Below are 23856 nucleotides of genomic sequence, written 5' to 3' on the forward strand. Positions count from 1 at the left end.
AAACTGCAAGAGTATTTTTGCATAAACTACAAGAATTCTTAATTAAATACACCATATTTACCTGAAAATTAGTGTAATTATCCCTATTAAGCAGATCATTTTGATTGTAAGTGGTCTCCAAGGTGTGCACACGGAGGTGTTATTTTACCCATTGCAGATGCATTACATTAAGGTGCAAATTAGAACATTTCATCTATTTGGAACCCAGCAGTTGCCACTTTTCTAGAGACAGAGAGAATGTAGTGGCAAACACTGGACACGGCCATCTCTTTGGAGTGTGTGTTTAGTCCTAGAGTTTCTGTCTTTCCCCTCCCCCCATCTTCTTAAATAACCATTACATCCAGGATGTCCTCTGTAGCTGGGTAGGCACGCGCAGCTGCCGAAGCCTACCCTTTTCTAATGCTTCCATCTCCGGTTTCCTGTTATTTTAATCCCAGTGACATTTGAAAAGAAAATCCCATGGATGCACTTGAACTAATAATGTACATCTCTGATAATTTGACCAATTAAAGGCTCTTTGTTATCTGGTTTTTTGAAATAGAAGACAATAGGGACTGGCAGACCCATCAGCTGCCATCAGGAAGCCAATTAAGATGGAAGACTGAAATAGAAGGGCAAAAAGTCCCTCCTGGGGCACGTGTGGTGATGAGCACTGGGTATTATACACAACTAATGAATCATTGAACATTACATCAAAAACTAATGATGTACTATATGTTGGTTAATTGAACATAGTAAAAAAATTTAAATTAAATTAAATTAAATTTTTAAAAAGTCCTTCCTGCTAGTCCTTGTGAAGAGCTATGACAAAGCCACTCTTCTTACGGTGACTTTGTCAAAATAGGAACTGTTGTGGTTTTCTCTATGACCTAGACATGAGTTCTGAGAGGACGGTCCTCACATGATTCCTTCATAGCTCCTGGGCATACGAAGTTCTAATAAAAGTTTGGGAATGGACTGGGGTGTAAACTCTTATGCCCACTCAAGGAAACTGCCCATCTTCCTGCAATTACTTTGTTCCACGACAGAATATTTTAAAAAGAAAGAAAGAAATAGCCATCTTACTCATCCTAATGGTGAGCCCCCCACCCCAACTCTACACAGATGGAAATAGCTTTTTTCCCTGATTGAAGTAATATATGCTCAATATAAAAAACAAACAAAACAACAATACAGCTATGTACTGTACATGAAATTCAGAGTGAAAATCACCCACAATCTTATCTCCCAGAGCTAAATATATATATGTATATTCTTATAAATTTAATTTAGAAAGACAAAAAAAGGATGTAACTTGTACTGAATTAAATGTAAGTAGTGAACAGAGAGGCTTGCCAACATAGAAAGAATATTTTGTCACTTAGGTGGTAAATGTATTGCCAATGGTGTCCCACTGTAATCAAACTCAGATTTTCCTATTTCCTTTGGCATCCCCACTCTGGCCTCCTGGTGGAGTGGGACCAGTTATCAGTTCCTGCTCTGTAGCTCGTCCATCCAGCTCATCTGGTTCTCAGGGCACCAGACAAGAAGCAGTGACTCGGAGGAACACTTCCTTGCAGCCGACTGTGGGCCTGGGTTTCCATCAGTTCTTATCATTTGCCTGCCTAACTCATTTCTCCCATCTTCCACACACAGCCAAAATTAAAAGGCCTTTTATTTCATTTCAATTTTGTTTTTATTTTGAAGGCTTATAATGCCTCCCTCCACCTTGCCCTCCCCCAGGTGTTTCTAATTCTTCCTCCATTCCAATGTCCAATTTCAATTTGACCTTATATTTTACAGATTGATTTTAAGGAACTAAGCCATTTGACAATAAAATACAGAGTAGACAAAGTTAGGCTACCATTTTAGACATAGGAAAGAAGCTTAGAGTTGTCTTCACAAGAGGGATACTAACTCTTCAAATGCAGAAAAGTGGCTAAGTGAAAAGTGGCTTCATGAATGAAATCTAACATGTGTGGGGTGTTTCCAAAAAGCTACCTTGCATCTTATCAGAACTAGAATGCACTGGAAAGTGTTCTCAGCTGAGTCAGCCAGACAGGGCCCCAAAGGCCAGGCAACCCCTGTGGACATGGCAGACTCTCTAGGAAAGCTCCAGAAGGAGGTATGAGAAAGGAATTGGGGGAAGAAACCGGTAGAAGCAGACAAATGGTTGGTAGTAGGAATGTCTGGTCCCTAATAACCCATATTTTATCCCAAGTTTATAGGTTAGGTACAGAGAATTAAGAAGAGGCCTTGACTAAGGCCAGTTCCCATCTAAAGAATCTTCTCATCATTAGGAGAAAGCCAGGAGCCCACTGACCAGAACCAGAGTGGAGAAAATCTGACTTGAAGTTTACCATAGAAACATAGCTCCTCAGGTTCCTTTTGATTAAGGATTGGTTGGTCTATTGATTTCATCTAACCATTTAACAAATAAGCATTTTTTTTCTTTTTTTTGAGCTCCACCTATGTGCCAGACATTATTCTAGGATTTGGGTTAAGTGGTTTCCACTGTGTTGGGTTGAAGGACAGAAACACCTACTTGAAAGTGCTTCTGGACATGACCAGTATAGTGTAATTATCCCTATTATTATCCCTATGTCAAGGGATCAAGGTATGAGGACCATGGGAGCCTCTACATGTGTTTCTCAGCACAGAGAAACACATGTAGAAATCCCTATCTGCTCAGTGACAACCAAATGAAAAATTAAAATGATTTCAGGGTCTGTCCCAGCATTGCAGGCAATTTTTTTTTCTAAATTGAATAAGAATATTCAGATTTAAAACTATTAAAAGAACAGCAAAAATATCATTGAAATCTAAAGAGACGCCCATCAAGCTGTTATTTGGCTGGTGGAAACATGGATGGATTTTTATTTTCTTTTTACTTTACAGTATGCCTCCCTAAATTCTCTACAACTGCCTGTAGTAATTTTGTAGTTAAAAAGATATTGATATTCAAATGGACTTCTACCCCACCCTAAGCATAATGGAGAAAGGGAAGTAATCCAATATATTGAAAGCTAATGAATTTTTTATTACTCTTAAAGCCTAATTAAAACTTCATTCAGGAAAGTGAAGATATTACATCTCTAATTTCTGCAGACACTAGCATTTTTCCCATGCTTTTCAAACTCTATTATGTGTGTAAGACAGAAAACAACCAATGTAAGTTCCTGTAAGACTAAATATGTGTGATTAATAAACCAGCACATTCATTAATATCCCAGAGCAAGAAAAAATGGAGTTATAGAGACTTCTTTTTCCTGTTTTACTTGTAACTGTAAAGTTGGTATCTAGATCAAGTGCATAATTCTTACATCAAAATTTTGACAATTTTCCAATATAGTGCAACTTGGAAACCCCAAAATTTTGCAAATAGGGATGGATTTGGTTCCATGCTAACTGAAGTTTTGAAACAAAGTCAGAAAATTGTATACCCGAAGAATTCAGAGTCTTCTGTTGCTTTGGGCCCAGTCATGTGAGAACATAGGAACTGAACGCAATAAGTTCCCTATACATTGCTCATGTTTCTTCTTCTAACCCTGAATGGGCTCCTCTTCTTATGCTCTCCATTTCAATTAATGACAGTATCATTTGCCAAATACCAAGATGTCCCGGATGCTTCATCAATTCCTTTTCCTCTTCCCCAACATTCAACCCCGGAGAAAGCCTCTTCTCTTCTCTGCCATCCCACTGCCTTAATTCACATCCACAGCAACCCTCCCAGACCAGAGCCATGACTTCCCAATGACTCATCATGCCCTGCTCCAGACTCTCCTTCCCCTAATCTGTCTTCCTTACCAGCAATGGAGACATCTTTCAACCTGATCAAGGCATTCTCCTTTCTAAAATCTTTCAGGGCTTTCTATTCCAGCCCCACTGAGCTGCTCACTGCCACCAAAACTAACTCTGTATGTGCAGAGTCTGTGTCTGAATTTGTGCTCCCCTGCTCTCTACCCAGGATTTCTTGCTGATCCTTCAAGGCCTAGTTCAAATGTCATCACCTCCATTAGGTCTTCTCCAACTTTCTTAGGGAAAGCCAGAACCTTTGCTTCCTCTTCGTCCCATAGTAGGTGTATTCTTTATACGTACCTCAGTCATAGCACTTAACACACTATATCATTGTTTGTTGGCCTCTCTGTCTCCTTCACAAGTCTGGGAGTTACTCAAAGGCAGGAACCAGGTCTTTTTCATAAAATGACACATAAATGAATCTGGTCTTCTTCATTTTAATAACAGTCACAACTCTTTGCCTGTCATGATACCAGCTGAATCCAGGCTTGTTAAATGAATGAATGAATTAGTAAAATAACAAACTAACAAATGCAAAAACCTTTAATTTTATAATTTATGAGACACTTGGGTCACTCTTCACTGCAGTAAAATGTACTGTCTCTTTATGCTAGACACTCAGGCTCAGGCCCAATGCTGAGGAACTAACAAACAGTGTTACTTATTCTAGGTGTTTCCATTTAGAGCTTGCCTCGTCAAGTATAGTCTAGACCGGCAGCACCGGTGATACTTGGGAGCTTGTTAGAAAGGCAGGTACTCAGGCCCCACCCCTGACATCCTGGATTAGAATCTGCATTTTCACAAGAACCCCAGGGCATTGGTGTACACCATGAAGTTTAAGAAGCACTGATCTAGACAGAACAGAAGTTTTCAAACTTTTGGTCTCATGAGCCCTTTGCGCTCATAAGAATTATTCAAGTTGCCAAAGAGTTTTGTTTGTGGGGATTAATGATCCATATTTACTGCATTTGAAATAAAACTGTAAACAGATCTTTAAGGGGAGGGGCGTGCCTGGGTAGCGCAGTTAGTGGAACGACCTACTCTTGGTTTCAGCTCAGGTCATGATCTCAGTGTCGTGAGATCAAGCCTGGCATCGGGCTCTGCACTCAGCACAGAGTCTGCTTGAGTTTCTCTCTTCTGCTCCCCCTGCCTCTCCCCACTACGCGCCCCCACACCTCACTCTCTGTATAATAAATAAATAAAATCTTTTTTTAAAAGGGAATTTAAAACTGAAAGTTTTTCTAGTTTTTCTTAATTTATTTGAAAATAGCAATAAACCCATTGCATATTACCATAAGTAATATGCTTTTATAAAATATAAACATACTTTACAAAATAAAATATGGTTCATGTTTGGCTTAAGAGAAGACAGCTGGATCTCATATCTGTGGTGATATGTCCGTGTCATGTAGCCCCAGAAGCCCCAGCCTTTACCTTACACACATGAGAAAATGAGAGTCCAAAAGGTAAATAAAATCTTGGTATTATTAGGAGAATGGTTTTGACCTCCCTAGACATAGGAATCACAGATCTAGGTAGACTATAGTCTTGCCTAATCATGTGACAAACCACATGAAGGCCAACTTGATCCTCTTAGGCTTTCTTCCTCCATTAAACTGGTTCTGTGGCCAAGTTATCCAGACAGCATTTCTCATGTGAAGAACCACAGCTGATGCCCAAATGCCATTCCTCACACCTATCCACTTATCTGCCATCACTGTCTCCACGTAGCTTTCTTAACTGGCCAAAGATTCAGAATGCTTTTTTGTTTTTAAGTGGGGTCAGTTTTAATAAAAAATAAATTCTCCCCCCACCCTCAATGACACACTTATTTATCATTGTCATTTCTCTTTTTAGTTTTTTAAATGGCCGAACATTGAAGGTCAAGGCATATTTGCAATCCCAGAGTAAAAGTTTTCAGAGCTAGAAGAAAATTTACAGGCCATCTCAACTGGATTCTCATTTCTCAGATAGGGAATAGAAACCCAAAAAGTCAAGTGACTTGTTCAAAGTCCACCGGCTAGAAAATAGAAGCAGTAGGGCCCTTTGTCCCTGCCTCCAGTGCTAACTATCTCTGCCAATCTTCCAGAATGTACATCAGTGCCTTTTAGGGAATTCCCTAACAAACCCTTGAAAGGGAGGCAGATGAGGAAAGTCAGCGTTCCCACCCTGAGCATTTAGAGGTCCAGGAGATCTGGTGGTTTTGCCCTGGAGAGTAATTTTTCCCTGTGGTTGCTATGGCAGAATTAGAGCCCTGACAAGGAGTCCAAAGCACCCAACAAGCCATAAGGAGGCAGCTCCTTTTTGCAGCTTAATAGGCATTTCAGGCAGGAAGAATGACCTAACATCTTCCAACAAGCCTATTTTCTTCTGCACAGATGGGCTTCGTCTGTCCAACGAGGACTCAAACAAATTTGACCTCAGCCTATGAGCAGCCATACCAGGTTGCTTATGGCTTAGATTCCTGGTAATTGGGCAAGGCTTGTTAGTTTTCTCTGGAATGTGAGATTGCCACTGATTTTGAGCTGATTTGCGTCCATGTTACCTTCCTCTATGTGCTCCAGACATTAATTCACCCTTTCCCACTTTTTCTTTCCTTTTTTCCCCCACAAATATTTTTTGAAGATTGACTTAGTTCTAGATACAGTGTTAAGAACTGGAGGACATATTTGTTAACAACCTGTCGTCTGTACATCATACTTTATTTTTCAGTTTCTCATTGATCTGTCAGGCACTCTGAACTGGCCTCTAAATTCTGTTCTGTTAACATAATTCTAATCAGGGGCCAAAGATTGTCCATACCTAATGGCTGACCAAATGCCCAAAGAGCGTTCAACCATGATAGCCTGTTGCCCACATTAGAACACTGCCCTTTTGATTTGAAGTCCAAACTGTTGGTAAAATAGTATGACACCTTCTAATGTAGTCATTTTATGACTCTTTGGGGAAAGGAGCCTTTTGTCTAACACATTGGAAAAGTGGTATAATATGGGAATTAACAGCCTCGTTGCTGGCGCCAGATTGCCTGAGTCTGAATCTCACTTTTGCCTCCTTCCATCTGTGTGACAATTTATTGGGCAATTTATTTAACCTCTCTGTGCCTCCATCTCTTCATATGTAAAATGGGGTAAAAAATAGTAACTTACCTTAGAATTATTATAAGAATTAAATTAGTTAACCCATGTAAAATGTTTGGAGCCTTCATTCTGTTTTGTTATTCTATTTTGAACTTCACCATAGAACACAAAGACAAAAATCAAGAGCTCAGACTTCACCTTACTACTGCTCCATCTTGCCTTTCCTTAGGTTCTTCCACGGAGCACTGTTTGAAAACAGTTGTGTCTGTTGAAGTTCTTGGGCATAGATGTTATTAAGGGAATGGATCAAACAGGAGGCTGCCTCTTGGATGACATTCTAATTCTAATGGCATAACTTTTCACTGAAAGTCCTATTCAACTTTTATACACTCTGGTGAACGTAAAGATGAAAATATTACAGTGCTAATGGCATTGCCTTGTGCAATCCAGTTCAGTCCTGTTGGAGAAAACTATCAGACTAGCATCACTTCCTCTTTAGAGTACTAGGCAGAAATTAATCCATGAACGTGTCACTGCTGAGTTGACTCTGTTCTACTGAGTACCTACTCTATTTGAGTTGGTGGCAGTACAGTACTAAGAGGCATAATGCAGCAGAAGGGCTGCTGAGGTTGGGAGCCGGCGATAATAGTACCATGTGGGTAGTGGAATGGGGTGAAGGATCAGGGAGGGGACATCAGAAGGAATTCCTAGAGGTTTCGAGGCCTACTAGAGATCTTGAAAGATGACCAAGCATTCTAAGCAGAAAAATCAGCCTGATGATGAATTATCCCCTCTGCATGCAAACTCCAAACTCCTCAGGCTGCTACTGCACACCCAGAAGTTCAGGATGAAGCCGTCCACCATTGTCCACACTTTCTAGGATTGACTGGGGCCAGCATGGCTCTTTTGTGCTGACCAGTTCTGCCCACACAATCAATTCCATCAGCCTGACATCCCCTTTCCTTCAAGTACTGTTTGGTTCCCAGATACGTGGTGTACAGCATTTCTTTTGTGTCTTTTTCAATTTTCCTATCTTTCACCTCACAGCACTGCCAGCGGAACACGACAGGAGAGCACTGTGAGAAATGTCTAGATGGTTATATCGGAGATTCCATCAGAGGACCACCCCGGTTTTGCCAGCCATGTCCCTGTCCCCTACCCCAAATGGCCAAGTAAGTTCTGAGAGAAGAGGTTCTCTTCTGCTGCTTATCCCCTTAATTATGTATTTTTCATTTTTACTCCATCCAGAGTTCTCAGGTTTTCCCACATTAGTGGAAAGACTGAGTACCTCATACTGAGATGAGATGGGAAAAGATATAGGAAAGTTTCTTTAGCCTAAATACACTGTCAGGGAAACATAAGCATAACAACATAGGTGGTATGGGTGATGACTGTGTTCCCAAAATATTGGGTAGCATCATAAGCCCAATGGAGTCTCCAAGGATTTTATAAGCAAGGTTAGTTTCTTGGCTATCCCTTGTCCTAGGGAGATCACAACTGGTAATGCAAGCAGACTCATAATCCAGTATTTTTCGTAGCAGTGTTTCCTCTTAATCTCACAGAGTAGAGGATTTCCTACATGTGGTGGCAAACTGTTCAATCAGAATTACAACACAGATAAACAGAATTCATGCTTTAGGCCCATCAGCTCATAAAAGATTTCTAAGAAAACTAATTTTCGCTTCTGGCTATGTTTTGACCTGAGTGAGAAGTTAAAGAGAATAGACATATATCCTAATGGAAAGAGCGGAATTCTTTTCAGGTGCATAATATGTATAAATCCAATAGTCAAGTCATGACTGGCCATTTTATTATCTTAAAAATGACAGAACATAGAATTAAAATGGTGTAGTGGTCATTGGTTTTCTAAATATCAACCATTTCTCTGATTCTCTGAAGCTAAGTGAGTGTCCTACAATCACTTCATTTCTGACATTAACTAACTACCCAGAGTTAGTTAGCCCATACATTAAGTCCCACTTCAGAAACCAGCCACAAATGGGCTCCCTAGGCTACTCGCATATCTGCTCAGCTAACTATAAATTCAGGGGTTGCCTTAGGTTCAGTAATTCTCTACAATGACTCACAGAACTCAGGAAAGTGCTATACTTACAATTATAGTTTTATTCTACAGGATATAACTCAAGCCAAATTAAAGAGATGTATAGGGCAGGGTGTGGAGGGGGAGATGGGAGGGAGTAGAGTTTCTATGCATTTCTGGGTTGTTCACCAACCCTAAAGCTCCACAAACCTCCTTTGTTGTTTAAGAACTTTATGTAGGTTTCATTACATAGTCATGATTGATTAAATCATTGGTGATTGGAACTCAATCTCTATCCCCTCTTTCCTCCCTGAGGAAGGGGATGGGGTTCAAAGTTCCAACCCTGGAACCAAGTAGTTTCCACTTCTGACAGACCAGCCCCCATCCTGAAGCTACTTAGGGGCCCATGAAGAGTCACCTCATTAACATAAACTCAAATCTGCCTGAAAGGGGCTCATTCTGAATAACAAAAGACAGTCTTATCACTCAGGAAATTCCAAGAGCTTTAGGAGCTCTGTGCCAGGAACCCGGACAAAAACCAAATATGTATTTTTTCTTATACCACAAGTAGAAAGAGTAATGGACCTAGGTTCATATCCGTGGTTTGGCACAAAATAGCTATGTGATCTCAGGCAAGATACTTTCTCTCCATGTCTCACTTTCCATGGGATTTGGGGTCAAGGAGACTAGATTCAGATCTTGGCTAATTTATTTATTCCTTTATCTACTCCGGATCTTGGGGGTTTTTTCCCTGAGTTGTTGTAAGGATCTGCCTCATAGGGTTGGACTAGGATATGTGTGTGGAGCATTTGAGTTGGTGCCTTACAGACAGAAAAGTGTATGCTGGTTACTGGCTTTATTGAACACATGCTTTGTATTTTTTCTAACACTAGTATTTTGCTTACTCTGTGTCAGGCAATGTTCTAAGTGTTTGGATGTAATATTTAGTTGATAGCTAACTTTTAAAAGGCCTGAATGTCACACACACACACACACACACACACACACACACTTTCTTATAAAGAAAACAAAGATGACAACCAATTCTCCCATTTTTTTCTTAATTGAACACCAGTATCAACTAACATTTCACCTAAAAGCTTGTGATTTGTTCAAATCCTCTGATGAGTCTGTCAGTGAAGAAGTCAAATGTTTTACAGCCCCCATTTTTCTTTAGAAACCACTAAACTGCTTCAGTCCTTACTTTGGATTTTTCATGTCCCATGGTATCAACAATGTGTGCAAAATGGATGGTATTGAGAGGGAGAGTAGAAACCTCAAACATTAAATTTTCTGTTATATTCACCCAGGTGTGTCCTGATTTATGAGCTCCCTTTGTCTCATCTAGGTATATTCTTTAATCGTTCATTAATATTCTACTCTCAAACATTAGTTTTAACCATATCTGATGAGATGTTCAGCATACCGCTCTCTGGCCATGCTATAGTTATTTTGTTAAATATACCTACCGCCAACTTTCCAATAAGAGGTTCCCTCATTCTCCGATATAAACGAAGATGCTATGTAGCATCATTTGCTCAAAGCAGGTTTATAAGCTCTGAGCTGCAGTTTCTTTTGAAACTAAAGATGAATTAGAAAGGCAATCCTCTAAATTGTATTGTCTGGCTTTTGCACTTTTTGCCCCATTCATGCTGATGTGGGAAACAAAGGCAAAAGAAAAAATTAAATTTCCATACTACTTACAGCCCACTGACAAGTCCTTGAAACCAGAGTGACCTTCCTCTGAGAGCTCAGCTGCCTTGATGTTGACACGTTCCTAAAGGCAAACAAAATTCAGTCTTAGCTTAACATTATCCTGACCCCTCAGGATCCTGTGAATCTGCTTTAAACATACAGAAATTACTTTCGAAACTTCCTTAATCTCTACCCCGAAGATACATCTTGGCAATCATCTTCCAAGCAGATGGCCCACTGATATACATCCGAAAGGTCTCATGACTGAGGGTTTACTAAACAGTAATAAATGACCTTTTCCTAACAATAGCTAGCCCCCTCAGGGTCCTGGAAACCTTGTTTCCAAAATTCCTTGGAGGCTTGTGCTGTCCCTAACCCCCTCCCAACTTGAAAGTATATAATCAGTCAACCATCACAACCCCAGTGCCGCTCTTTCTGCCCACAGGTCCTGTCCCCGTGCTTTAATAAAACTACCTATTTGCACCAAAGACGTCTCAAGAATTCTTTCTTGACCGTTCACTCCAAACCCTAGCATTTCCACATCAATATGACAAGGCTTTCTTACCTAAATTTTAACTTTACTGTCTTGAGATAAGAAACTTTTGGAACCTAATTCCTATAGACTGAGAAGTTTTGTCTACATGCAATCAACAAATATTTATCAAGCACTTATTACGTGCCAGTCATATACTACTAGTTGCCAGTCACAGCAATGAACAAAACAATCAAAATGCCCTGCCTTCATTAAAATAGGTCAAAATACAGCAGCATTTTGAAGCTCCTAAAGCAAATGACTGCTTCACCTTTTCAGCTAGGTTATCCAGTATTTCAGTTGATCAAGAAGCTCTTCTGAAGGATCTTTCAAATAGATAAATAAGGGAGAAATTGCCAATTGGGTGATGAGCTTCCCTTGAAGGAGGAAACAGTTTCTATTGGATCACCATTCCCACTCATGCTCTTTGGGTGTGTGAGCAGATCTGGGTTCAAAGGGCAGTTGAAGGTCTCAGGGAATGTGCTCTGCAGTTAGGTACATATTCACAGATACGGAAACTGAGGTCTCTAACAGTACACATTTAAAGTTGAAAAGCCTGCTGAAAATTGACACAAAAGAAAAATACCCCCACATATAAGTAAAGAACATTATGTGGGAGTGTGGAGGAACTAGGAGAGACCTGCTTTCTCTGAGGTGGCAACAGTCCTACTTCCTTAGTCCTCTGGGGAAAGAAACTGGCTAAAAATAGGGAGGTTGAGATGGAGGTATGGGGGCAGGTGTAATCTGTGGTCACAGAACAGGTCAAATTTGCCTGGATCTTATAAGGTTCTAGCCTTTGATATGGCTTTATTACTGACTTAGTTAACTATTTTCAAATATCTTATCAAAAATCAAATACCCATTGCCTCTTTCAGCTTTTTAAAAATTCATATTGTTACTTTCTATAAAAATTAAAGTGCCAGGACTTTTATTTGAGCTCACAAAGTCACCTAATATGGAATCCAAATTATGCTTTGAGAGATCCTTTAGTTGAGCCTCCAGACCAGGATTTGGATTTCCAGTTATAATAGCCACATCAGAAAGCAAAAAAATTATGCTTGAGGGAGGTAAGCAAGCAAACAGTGTTGAGTCTATTTTTCTTTAGGTTCCATAAAGGTTTCCAAGAACAAAAGGCTCCCTTCCACTTGGAGAGGGTTCCATGGTTGTTAATGTGGGCTGAGAAAGATTCCATGTTTTCATTTCCCTAGCCAAAAACAGACTTTACCCTAAGCAAAATATAAACAATTAATGCTGATAAAAAAACAAAAAAGGAATCTCAATGGTTGGCATTGCCTCTGAGTCTCCCTCCACTGAGACCAATGGTCACACAGCTATTCCCAGGAACAATTTGCACAGAGTTCATTTATTTATTTTGGAGTTGGCCAGACATCCTCCCCATCTTCTAGTAGCTACGGTAATCACTCCAATTAAGGAAAATGTCATCTGTTTGAAGCAGCAGGACATTAGCTAAAGGCAGACGACTCCAGACACAGGCAGATGCTTCAGTCCTTCAAGCTGTGGGCAGGCTGCTGGGAGAAACATCTTCAAAGAAACATGCGTGAGGGTTTGTCCACGTTCTGGACTCTTTACTGACAGTGTTTTTTTGAAGTGGGCTAAACAATAAGAACAAGCAAAATGAAGAATAAAGGCCAAAGAAGTGTAATTTTGCTGAAATGTTTTTAGCCAAACTGACAGAAAAAATAAATTGTGGCTATTGCCTTTCACGGCAAAGTATATATTGTTTTCTGACTGATTTTATAAATGTCTTCAAACAAAGCAAACACATCCATTTGCTTCCCTCCAAAGACCATCAGGGTAAAATTGCTAATACATGCAGGAGTGAGAGAGCATCAGGTCACACTCCGTTGATGGCACAATACCTAAGCCAATTAATTTGTAAGTCTTTAAAATTTTTCACACCCCCCCCATATAGATGGATTTATGTGTCAATGTAGAATTTTCCAAACATGTGAAGATTTATATTCCATTTCCGCTGCCTTAATAGTTGAAAAATATTTTTATTGCTTTTCTGTCCTGTGTGCATATTTTTATTATCTAAAAAAATCCAACCAAACAAACAACAACAACAAAAACCACAGTAATCAAGAGAAGGGTTTCTATGGACAAGAATCCTTTTCCTGTGGGTCCTATTTATTGCTTGTGTACTTGTTTTGTGACTTTGATCAAAAGAGTCAGTCCCTGCACCCTTTATTCCCAACCTTTAAGGTACCAACAAAGAAACTAGGTTCAGTGGGGATTATAGAGTACAGTTTAGAGGTGGTTCATGACCTTGAAGAGTGGAAGAGATCTAGTGCAGAAAAAAAGGGAGCAACTTTCAAATGTATATACAGAAAATGGTGAGAATAAAGAAATTTGCATTTCATCAAAATCACAGGTAACATATAAAATAACTTGATTATTTTATTTCTGGCTTTGAAGTATGTGTTTTAGACTTGCATTAAATATTCTAGAAATTCCCACTGCTTCAAATAAAAATAATTAAGTGCCTCTATGGCAAAATAAGTAAGTGGATCTGGGAAATGGTCTCACCAGTGGATGAGCATTTTGGCATTTTCTGTCTGGGCCTGCTAGTCTAAACTTTCCTGAAAGGAAGAAGATTTGATTTAAATAAAGCAAATGATGACACCCATTAGAACTTGACTGAGACCAAGGTAGAGATGACTGAATCAAAAGTTAAGACAATCTTTTCAGTGATGTGTGGAATTGACTTCTAATATTCTCTTATAATTCTAGTTTTGCAGAATCCTGCTATAGAAAAAACGGAGCCGTTCGGTGTATTTGTAAAGAAAACTATGCTGGACCTAACTGTGAAAGGTAGGCTAATATAATTCACTATTTTCTGTGTGGGTCGAAGGAAACTTTCTGTTTCTTGCACTCATCAGCTCTGCCATGCTCCCATTCACTGGGTCTTAAGATGAGAGCGTGGGGACTACATTTCAGAACCCTTTGGGAGGCTTCCCTAAATCCCATGCCCCAGATAGAGCTGGGACAATACGCTCCCCATGGGTCCAGATCAGGATAAATGGTCAGGTGAAGAGGAAAATGAATATGTATATTTTGAAAGATTCTCTAGATGGTTTTGGTAACACTCCTCTCTCTCTCCATCACTGGGAGCCAGTAATTAATAGAGAGGCTTCCTCAATAGAAAAAATAGGTGGGGGAGAATCCTCTTATCAGTCAGTAAAGCAATACACTAACAAAGGCACGAACCTATTATTTAGTCCATTCTTCATACCATCTCCTCCCCTGAAAAGTAAACAAATTTCATGAGAGTTTGGATTTTCTGCATCTCTATCTGTATTTACACCTAACATCCTTTTTTAAAGTTGCTCTGGGCTTTGCTCAAATAAGAAAGACTTCGGCGACTAAAGATGTGAGCTTCCCACTGCATGATTTCCTGGCGAGACATTTCCCATCCTCCCCACCTGTCAGTTACTCAATTTTCTCAAATCAAATGGCTTTTGCTAAAAGAGTCTCACAGAAAGGTCTTCTTATTTTTAACAGAAATGGCATTAACATCAGCCTCTCCATGTGGTTGGGCAGCGAGATGATGTGGGTGCCGTAAAGACGGGGAGGGAAGGACCAGGGGACTTCTCAAGCCTCTGGTCCAGCATCTACACATGCTCACCTCCCAGTGGCGTACTCCCACTGCCCCAAATGTGGGCATAAAAGCCTGGGACTCCAAATGTCAACCTTGAATGATATGCCATCTCACTTCCTCAGAAAACACCCTCTACCTCTCAAAGAGTCGTTCTGGAACCCTTTTTAAAAAGCCACAGTGTCTGTGGTGCAGAGAAAATCTCTATACTCAGAGGGCATTGCTATTATGATTATTAAATGTACAAATCGTAGATAATTCCTTCACTGAAGATTTTTTTCAGGGATTTTTCTCTTTTTTTGCTATGAGGGAAGAGGGAAAGTGAAGGCCCATGGTGCATATGAATTTCATCCTTCAAGAGGGACAAATAGAGATTTGGTTAATTAATGTTTGTGACACACTCATTCCATATTTTCTTACTCCAGGACCCAGTAATATGAGACCCCTGACTTACTCACTTTCTGGCTCTGTGTGAATCAGAGAGGACCGTTCATCAGCCAGGGATGGAACTTTTTGTCCTCAGTGACTGAGGTTGAACTCCATTTAGTCTGACAGAGATTGGGCAGTATTATCAGCTAACGGGTGTTCGACGGCCCCTGGGATGGACTGCTGACCACATGCAAGGCCTCCCAGAAGTGAAGTCATCTTTGTCCCTCCGGGCTCAGTCCTGCAAAGTTACACCAGGACGCAGATCCAGGTTCTGTCAGTGAGAGCAGGGGGCCCAGCACAGGACAGCATGCCTGCCTCAGATGTGGGATGGTAGATGATAAGCCTCCTGGTGCACATTGAAGGCTCCTGGCCCTGCCATTGCCCTGTAAGGCTTGGTCAGATCTGGTGGAACAGTAGGGTCAAGGGGAGAGCACTAGTTTTCAAATATTGAGGAAATGTCGCTTCAGCCTGGCCGAGTTTGTATCTCAGCTCCAGCCCTTGGGGATCCTCCTGAGCGAGTTATTTGAGCTCTAAGTGCCAATTTCCACATCTCCAGAATGGAGAAAATGAAAATGCTCACCTCCTCGGGCGGTCATGAAGTGATACCGTGAGGTATTTAGTATGGCACGTGGCACTTAATGCTCGATAAAAATTGCCTGGTGACAGTAGGAGTCACTTTGGCCATTGTCCAGTTCCCACCCCCTGGTATAATGTGTGCCTGGGAGAAGTTGGCTCGTTTCCCTGAATTGCAGTTTCTTTAGCCAGAAATGATAGCTTTGAACTAGATAGTGCCCCTTGTTGCTTATCTCCTGTGTCCTCCCTGCTTTACATTCCTCATCTCTCAGCCTGATGACCGCCCTGAGAGCAGGTGTTATTCTGTCATATTGCAGATAAGGAAACTGAGGCTAAGGGAGGTGATGGGCCTGGTCCACAGTCACAACACTGCTAAGTCGGGGGGGGGGGGGGCAAGGGCCAGGATTCATACGTTTTGGCTGAAAAATCTGGATTCTTTCCCTGTGCCCATACTGTTTTTCCTAAACGTCTTCCCAAAGGTCTTCCGTTTTAAACTTTGACAATTAATGAAGTAGATGAGTCTCTGATATTCAGGAGAAGCACAGTGAACCTGCTCCTAGATTCCCTTTGACTGGAGGCTTGCAGCAACAGATGTGCGGGAAATAAGCATCCTTCAAAGGCCTGTCATCAGCATTGGGGGAGGATCGCTCTGAGCAACTTTCTCGGCTTCATCTCCTCTCTTCCATCCACCCTTCCTCACACCCTGCTGTTTTAAAGAGAATGAACTGAGGCCTTTTACACCAAAAACTGACCTTACCATCCAGGGGACTCTTCCTCAAAATGGAAATCACAGGGATCCATACTGCACACAAGTTTGAGAAACATTGGTCTAAAGCATAAAATATGAACATCCTACTGTACCATGTAAAACAGCTCAAACACCCTTGTTTTTACAGCAGATTGGTGGAGGGGATAGGGATATGATACATCTAAGACATGGTCTCTTGTCCTCAGTGAAAGTCAAGGCTAGAGCAGGAGACAAACCCAAACACCATTCATCACAAGGGAAGAAAGGAAAGCCTGATAGAAGGACAAGCAAAGCCTCTTCAAGAGGGCAGTGCAAGGAGTGATCGCTTTCCCAGAGAGGGCTGGGTCATTGGGAAGGGGGTAACCTTCACTGCTTTTGTTTTGTGTTTGACCTTGGGACTGGCAGAGGTTTAGTTTTGTTTTGAGTTTAACAGCCAGTTAAACTGTCGCAGTAAGCTTCATTGAATCTATATTTTCAATGTATCTGTGACCTTGGACACAGATATTCGTGGAGGTTCATGAGTTCCCAGTGAATATTTTCTTAATTTTGTGTTTAATTTCAATAATAATCTTGAGGAAAAAGTTACCTGAAACACGTCTGGACTTTCCATAGGACCACTTTATAATAAAGGGAGATCTGCCTCAGAGCAGAGGAGAAAGTAACAGCCAGGGGTGTGTCAGTGACACATTACAGACAATTGGAGGTCAAATGGCATGACATCAAAGCAAACTGAGTCATCACCTAACACATGGCAGGACATGGATGCTGAGCTCACACAATCCTCTACCATGTCATGTTGCAAGTAGCCCTTCAGCTGCAACAAGAAAACATCATCCATTGTCTTGAATTGATACTATTACTTTGAATGCATTAGTTTCACAGTTTTTGTTTGTGTTTTATTTGTAAAATTTATTTTGGTTTTCAAAATGTATAAAAGCCATAGGTATAACTAGTTTCTACCTAGTTTTATGTTCGAACTATTTAAAGATTTAAAGATAATTTAGATGAACACTAGGAGAGGTATTCTATGAGACTGTTTTTCCTTTCACAGGGATCCATGCCGCACACAAGTTTGAGAAACATTGATCTAAAGCACAAAACGTTAACCTCTTACTGTACCATGTAAAACAGTGCAAACACCCTTGTTTTTACAATGAGGTCCATGTTTTTTAGCCTGCCCTGGCCCCTGGCTGGCTCTTTCCCAAAGTCCTTTTCCCCACCTCACACTTTAACTTCTGCATGTGGGAGCTGCGGCCCCCCAAATCCACCAGATCAACTATAGAGCTCACCACGTCTTCTTGTATTAAGATGATGACTGTGACAATGATGACAAAAATAGTAACATTGATGGAGTGCTTACTGTGTGCCACATAGCTATTGTAAGCACTTCACATACAATGACACATTTAAACCTTAAAAAAAAAAAATCCTGAGATACCATTTTCATCCTTATTTATAGAGGAGGAAAGTGAGAGACAGAGAGATTAAGCCACATGCTCACAATCACACATTTGGGGGGTTTTTTCAGTCTCTACTATTAAAGTAGGAATTCCTCAGCAGAAGTAGCATCTCATTCATCTCTCTGCTGTTCTTCCCGCATCACGGTATCTGAAACATGGTAGACACTCCGTTATATTTGTTAAAGTAATACCTCTTTTTTTTTTTTTAACAAAAAGACAATAACAGTACTGCTAATGTTCCTTTAAAAAGGTACCTGTAGTAATGAGAGTCAGTCATTGCTTGCCTTGTTTGATCCCCCACTCCACTCCTCCTCATGCCACAAAATGGAAGAGGTGACACCAAACTGAGTGAGTCAAAACATGGCCCTCTGGCTGAATAGAGGTTGCAAATGGAAGTTATCACCTGATGCAAATAATTATAAAATGTGCAGGCCTTATAGACAGGAATTTTGCAATTTTTATTCTCATCCCAGTGTGACTTTCCATCTGCTCTAAGTAGTACATTTTATTTTTTTACCTTATTTTTTGTAAGAGAGAGAGCACATGAGCATGAGCTGGGGTGGGGGGAGGGGTAGAGGGAGAGGAAGAAAGAATCTTAAGCAGGCTCCATGCTCAGCACAGAGCCGGATGCCAGGCTCAATCTCATGACCCTGAGATCATGACCTGAGTGGAAATCAAGAGTCGGATACTCAACTGACTGAGCCACCCAGGCACTCCTAAGTAGTACCTTTTAAAGATGAGGAGCCTGGGGCGGAGCAAGATGGCGGAGGAGTAGGAGACCTGGATTTTGTCTCCTCTCAGAAATTCAGCTATAGATAGGGATCAAACCATTGTGAACACCTACAAACTCAACAGGAGATTGAAGAAAAGAATAGCAACAACTCTCTGAACAGAAAAGCGACCACTTTCTGGAAGGTAGGACGTGCGGAGAAGTGAATCCGAGGCGATATTCGGGAGGATAGACGGTGGGGGAGGGGCCTCCGTCGGCCGCTTCTGGCAAGTGATAGAGCCGCGGAGCACAAAATCGGAACTTTTAGAAGTCTGCTCCACTGAGGGACGTCGCTCCGGTGGCTAAGCGGGGGGTGGAACCCTCCGGGACAGTGTGGTCTCAGGACCCTCGGGGTCACAGAAAGACCAAGGGTGCCTGAGTGCAGCAGAGCTCCCAGGTATCGGAGCAGGGAAGCCGGCTGCAGAGGCGGAGCCCAGGCGGGGGCTCTCAGCTCGGGGTTGCCATAAACCGGGATCCGCGGCACAGTCGGGCCCCTGCTCCTCCAGCAGGGACCCAACAAGCGGCAGATCCGGGGAGACTCACCTTCCTCCCCCGGGAGGAGCCGCGCGGGAGTGCGCCGCAGGGATCTGCTGGGTTTGGAGACTCCACCCGGGGTCGGGTGCCAGAGATAGAAACGCGTGGTCACAGGCGGGGTGAGCACGGAGTGCGGCCGGAGACCGGGGAGACGGGAGTGACTGAGGGCTTTTCTCTGGGGGCTCACTGAGGAGCGGGGCCCCGAGTTCTTGGCTCCTCCGGGGTGGAGATTGGGAGGCCGCCATTTTCACTCTCCGCCTCCAAAGCTGTAGGGAAAGCTTGCAGGGAACAAAAGCTCCGGAGAGCAACCCGAGCAGATTACTTAGCCGGGAGGGGGGAGGGCGGGGCAATTCCGCCTCCGGCAAAGACATTTGGAAACCACGGTAACAGGCCCCTCCCCAGAAGATCAGGGAGAACAGCCAGCCAAGACCAAGTTTACCGATCAATGAGAACGGCGGAACTCCAGCGCTAGGGGAATAATGCACATAGAATCCATGGCTTTTTTACCATGATTCTTTAGTCTTTCAAAGTTAATTTTTTTTTAACTGTCTTTTTTTTTTAATTTTTCTTTTTCCCTTTTTCAACCAACATCTTATCAATCCCTTTTTTAAAAAACATTTTTATTTTTCATTTTTAGAGTCATATTCTATCCCTTCATAGTAGTTACCCGTATTTTTGGCATATATAAGTAAGTTGTTCTCTCTTTAAAATTTTGAGATAGTTTCTTCTAACAGATCAAAATATACCCTAAATCTCTAGTATATGTTTTTTTTCTACTCCCCTGCCTGATCACATTCTCTCCCTTTTTTTTTCTTTTTTTAAATCCTCTTCTTTCTTTTTTCAAAAAACTTCTTATCAATTCCTGTTATAAAATTTTTTATAATTTCCATCTTTACAGTCATATTCCATCCCTTCGTCATATCAACCCTTATTTTTGTACATATATAAGTTTTTCTTTCTTTAAAATTTTGGGAGGCACTTTCTTCTAACAGACCAAAATACACTCAAAATCTAGTGTGTGGCACTGATCTATATACCAGCCTGATCATATTTGATCACATTCTGGTTTTTTTTGTTGTTTTGTTTTGTTCTGTTTTTGTTTGTTTTTATCTTTATCTTTACCTTTTTCTTTTTCTTTTTTCTCTCTTTCCCTTTCTTTTCCCCCAGTTTCTGGTCTTTTCTGATTTGTTTAGAGTATATTTTCTGGGGACGTAGTTACCCTGTTAGCATTTTGTTCTCTCATTCATCTATTCTCCTCTGCACAAAATGACAAGACGGAAATAATCACCTCAACAACAACAAAAAAGAGGCAGTACCGACTGCCAGGGACCTACTCAATATGGACATTAGTACGATGTCAGATCTAGAGTTCAGAATCATCACTTTAAAGATACTAGCTGGGCTTGAAAAAAGCATGGAAGTTATTAGAGAAACCCTTTCTGGAGAAGTAAAAGAACTAAAATCTAACCAAGTAGAAATCAAAAAGGCTATTAATGAGGTGCAATCAAATATGGGGGTGCTAACTGCTAGGATAAATGAGGCAGAAGAGAGAATCAGTGATATAGAAGACCAAATGATGGAAAATAAAGAAGCTGAGAAAAAGAGAGATAAACAACTACTGGATCATGAGGGCAGAATTCGAGAGATAAGTGATACCATAAGACGAAACAACATTAGAATAATTGGGATCCCAGAAGAAGAAGAAAGGGAGAGAGGGGCAGAAGGTATATTGGAGCAAATTATAGCAGAGAACTTCCCTAATTTGGGGAAGGAAACAGGCATCAAAATCCAGGAAGCACAGAGAACCCCTCTCAAAATCAATAAAAATAGGTCAACATCCCAACATCTAATAGTAAAACTACGAGTCTCATAGACAAAGAGAAAATCCTGCAAGCAGCTCGGGAGAAGAGATATGTAACCTACAATGGTAGAAACATTAGATTGGCAACAGACCTATCCACAGAGACCTGGCAGGCCAGAAAGGACTGGCAGGGTATATTCAGAGCACTAAATGAGAAAAATATGCAGCCAAGAATACTATATCCAGCTAGGCTGTCATTGAAAATAGAAGGAGAGATAAAAAGCTTCCAGGACAAACAAAAACTAAAGGAATTTGCAAACACAAAACCAGCCCTACAAGAAATATTGAAAGGGGTCCTCTAAGCAAAGAGAGAGCCTAAAAGCAACACAGACCAGAAAGGAACACAGACAATATACAGTAACGGTCACCTTACAGGCAATACAATGGCACTAAATTCACATCTTTCAATAGTTACCCTGAATGTAAATGGGCTAAATGCCCCAATCAAAAGACACAGGCTATCAGATTGGATTAAAAAACAAGACCCATCGATATGCTGTCTGCAAGAGGCTTATTTTAGAACCAAAGACACCCCCAGATTTAAAGGGACGGGGTGGAAAACAATTTACTATGCTAATGGACACCAAAAGAAAGCTGGGGTGGCAATCCTTATACCAGACAAATTAGATTTTAAACCAAAGACTGGAATAAGAGATGAGGAAGGACACTATATCCTACTTAAAGGGTCTATCCAACAAGAAGATCTAACAATTGTAAATATCTATGCCCCTAACATGGGAGCAGCCAATTATATAAGGCAATTAATAACAAAAGCAAAGAAACACTCCGACAACAATACAATAATAGTGGGGGACTTTAACACCCCCCCTCACTGCAATGGACAGATCATCTAAGCAAAAGATCAACAAGGAAATAAAGATTTAAATGATACACTGGACCAAATGGACTTCAAAGACATATTCAGGACATTCCATCCCAAAGCAACGGAATACACATTCTTCTCTAGTGCCCATGGAACATTCTCCAGAATCAATCACATCCTAGGTCATAAATCAGGTCTCAACTGGTACCAAAAGATTGGGATCATTCCCTGCCTATTTTCAGACCACAATGCTTTGAAACTAGAACTCAATCACAAGAGGAAAGTCGGAAAGAACTCAAATACATGGAGGCTAAAGAGCATCCTACTGAAGAATGAATGGGTCAACCAGGAAATTAAAGAAGAATTAAAAAAATTCATGGAAACCAATGAAAATGAAAACACAACTATTCAAAATCTTTGGGATGCAGCAAAGGCAGTCCTAAGAGGAAAGTATATAGCAATACAAGCCTTTCTCAAGAAACAAGAGAGTTCTCAAGTACACAACCTAACCCTACACCTAAAGGAGCTGGAGAAAGAACAGCAAATGAAGCCTAAACCCAGCAGGAGAAGAGAAATAATAAAGATCAGAGCAGAAATCAATGAAATAGAAACCAAAAGAACAGTAGAACAGATCAACAAAACTAGGAGCTGGTTCTTTGAAAGAATTAACAAGATTGATAAACCCCTGGCCAGACTTATCAAAAAGAAGAGAGAAATGACCCAAATCAACAAAATCATGAATGAAAGAGGAGAGATCACAACCAACACCAAAGAAATACAAACAATTATAAGAACATATTATGAGCAACTCTATGCCAGCAAATTAGATAACCTGGAAGAAATGGGTGCATTCCTAGAGATGTATCAACTACCAAAACTGAACCAGGAAGAAATAGAAAACCTAAACAGACCTATAACCACTAAGGAAATTGAAGCAGTCATCGAAAATCTCCCAACAAACAAAAGCCCAGGGCCAGAGGGCTTCCCAGAGGAATTCTACCAAACATTTAAAGAAGAATTAATACCTATTCTTCTGAAACTGTTTCAAAAAATAGAAATGGAAGGAAAACTTCCAAACTTGTTTTATGAGGCCAGCATTACCTTGATCTCAAAACCAGACAAAGACCCCATCAAAAAGGAGAATTACAGACCAATATCCTTGATGAACATGGATGCAAAAATTCTCACCAAAATACTAGCCAATAGGATCCAACAGTACATTAAAAGGATTATTCACCACAACCAAGTGGGATTTATCCCTGGGCTGCAAGGTTGGTTCAACATCCGCAAATCAATCAACATGATACAATACATTAACAAAAGAAAGAACAAGAATCACATGATCCTCTCAATAGATGCAGAAAAAGCATTTGACAAAGTACAGCATCCTTTCTTGATCAAAACTCGTCAGAGTATAGGGATAGAGGGTACATACCTCAATATCATAAAAGCCATCTATGAAACACCTACAGTGAATATCATTCTCAATGGGGAAAAACTGAGAGCTTTCCCCCTAAGGTCAGGAACACGGCAGGGATGTCCACTATCACCACTGCTATTCAACATAGTATTAGAAGTCCTAGCCACAGCAATCAGACAACAAAAAGAAATAAAAGGCATCCAAATCAGCAAAGAAGTCAAACTCTCACTCTTTGCAGATGATATGATACTTTATGTGGAAAACCCCAAAAACTCCACCCCAAAACTGCTGGAACTCATACAGGAATTCAGTAAAGTGGCAGGATATAAAATCAATGCACAGAAGTCAGGGGCATTCCTATACACCAACAACAAGACAGAAGAAAGAGAAATTAAGGAGTCGATCCCATTTACAATTGCACCCAAAGCCATAAGATACCTAGGAATAAATCTAACCAAAGAGGCAAAGGATCTGTACTCAGAAAACTATAAAATACTC

The 23856-nt window shown here is 40.9% G+C and overlaps 1 protein-coding gene across 2 annotated transcripts in view; it reads left to right on the forward strand.

Moving 5' to 3' along the window:
- LAMA4 (laminin subunit alpha 4) overlaps positions 1-23856 on the forward strand; it is a 152969-nt gene that overhangs the window by 36248 nt on the left and 92865 nt on the right. For both annotated transcript variants that reach the window (XM_044917710.1, XM_044917709.1), the window contains exons 3-4: positions 7902-8026; positions 13877-13957. In XM_044917710.1, the coding sequence (XP_044773645.1) occupies positions 7902-8026; positions 13877-13957 (206 nt within the window). The remainder of the gene's footprint in view (positions 1-7901; positions 8027-13876; positions 13958-23856) is intronic.

This window comes from Neomonachus schauinslandi, chromosome 8, assembly GCF_002201575.2.
Source record: "Neomonachus schauinslandi chromosome 8, ASM220157v2, whole genome shotgun sequence".
NCBI lineage: Eukaryota > Metazoa > Chordata > Mammalia > Carnivora > Phocidae > Neomonachus > Neomonachus schauinslandi.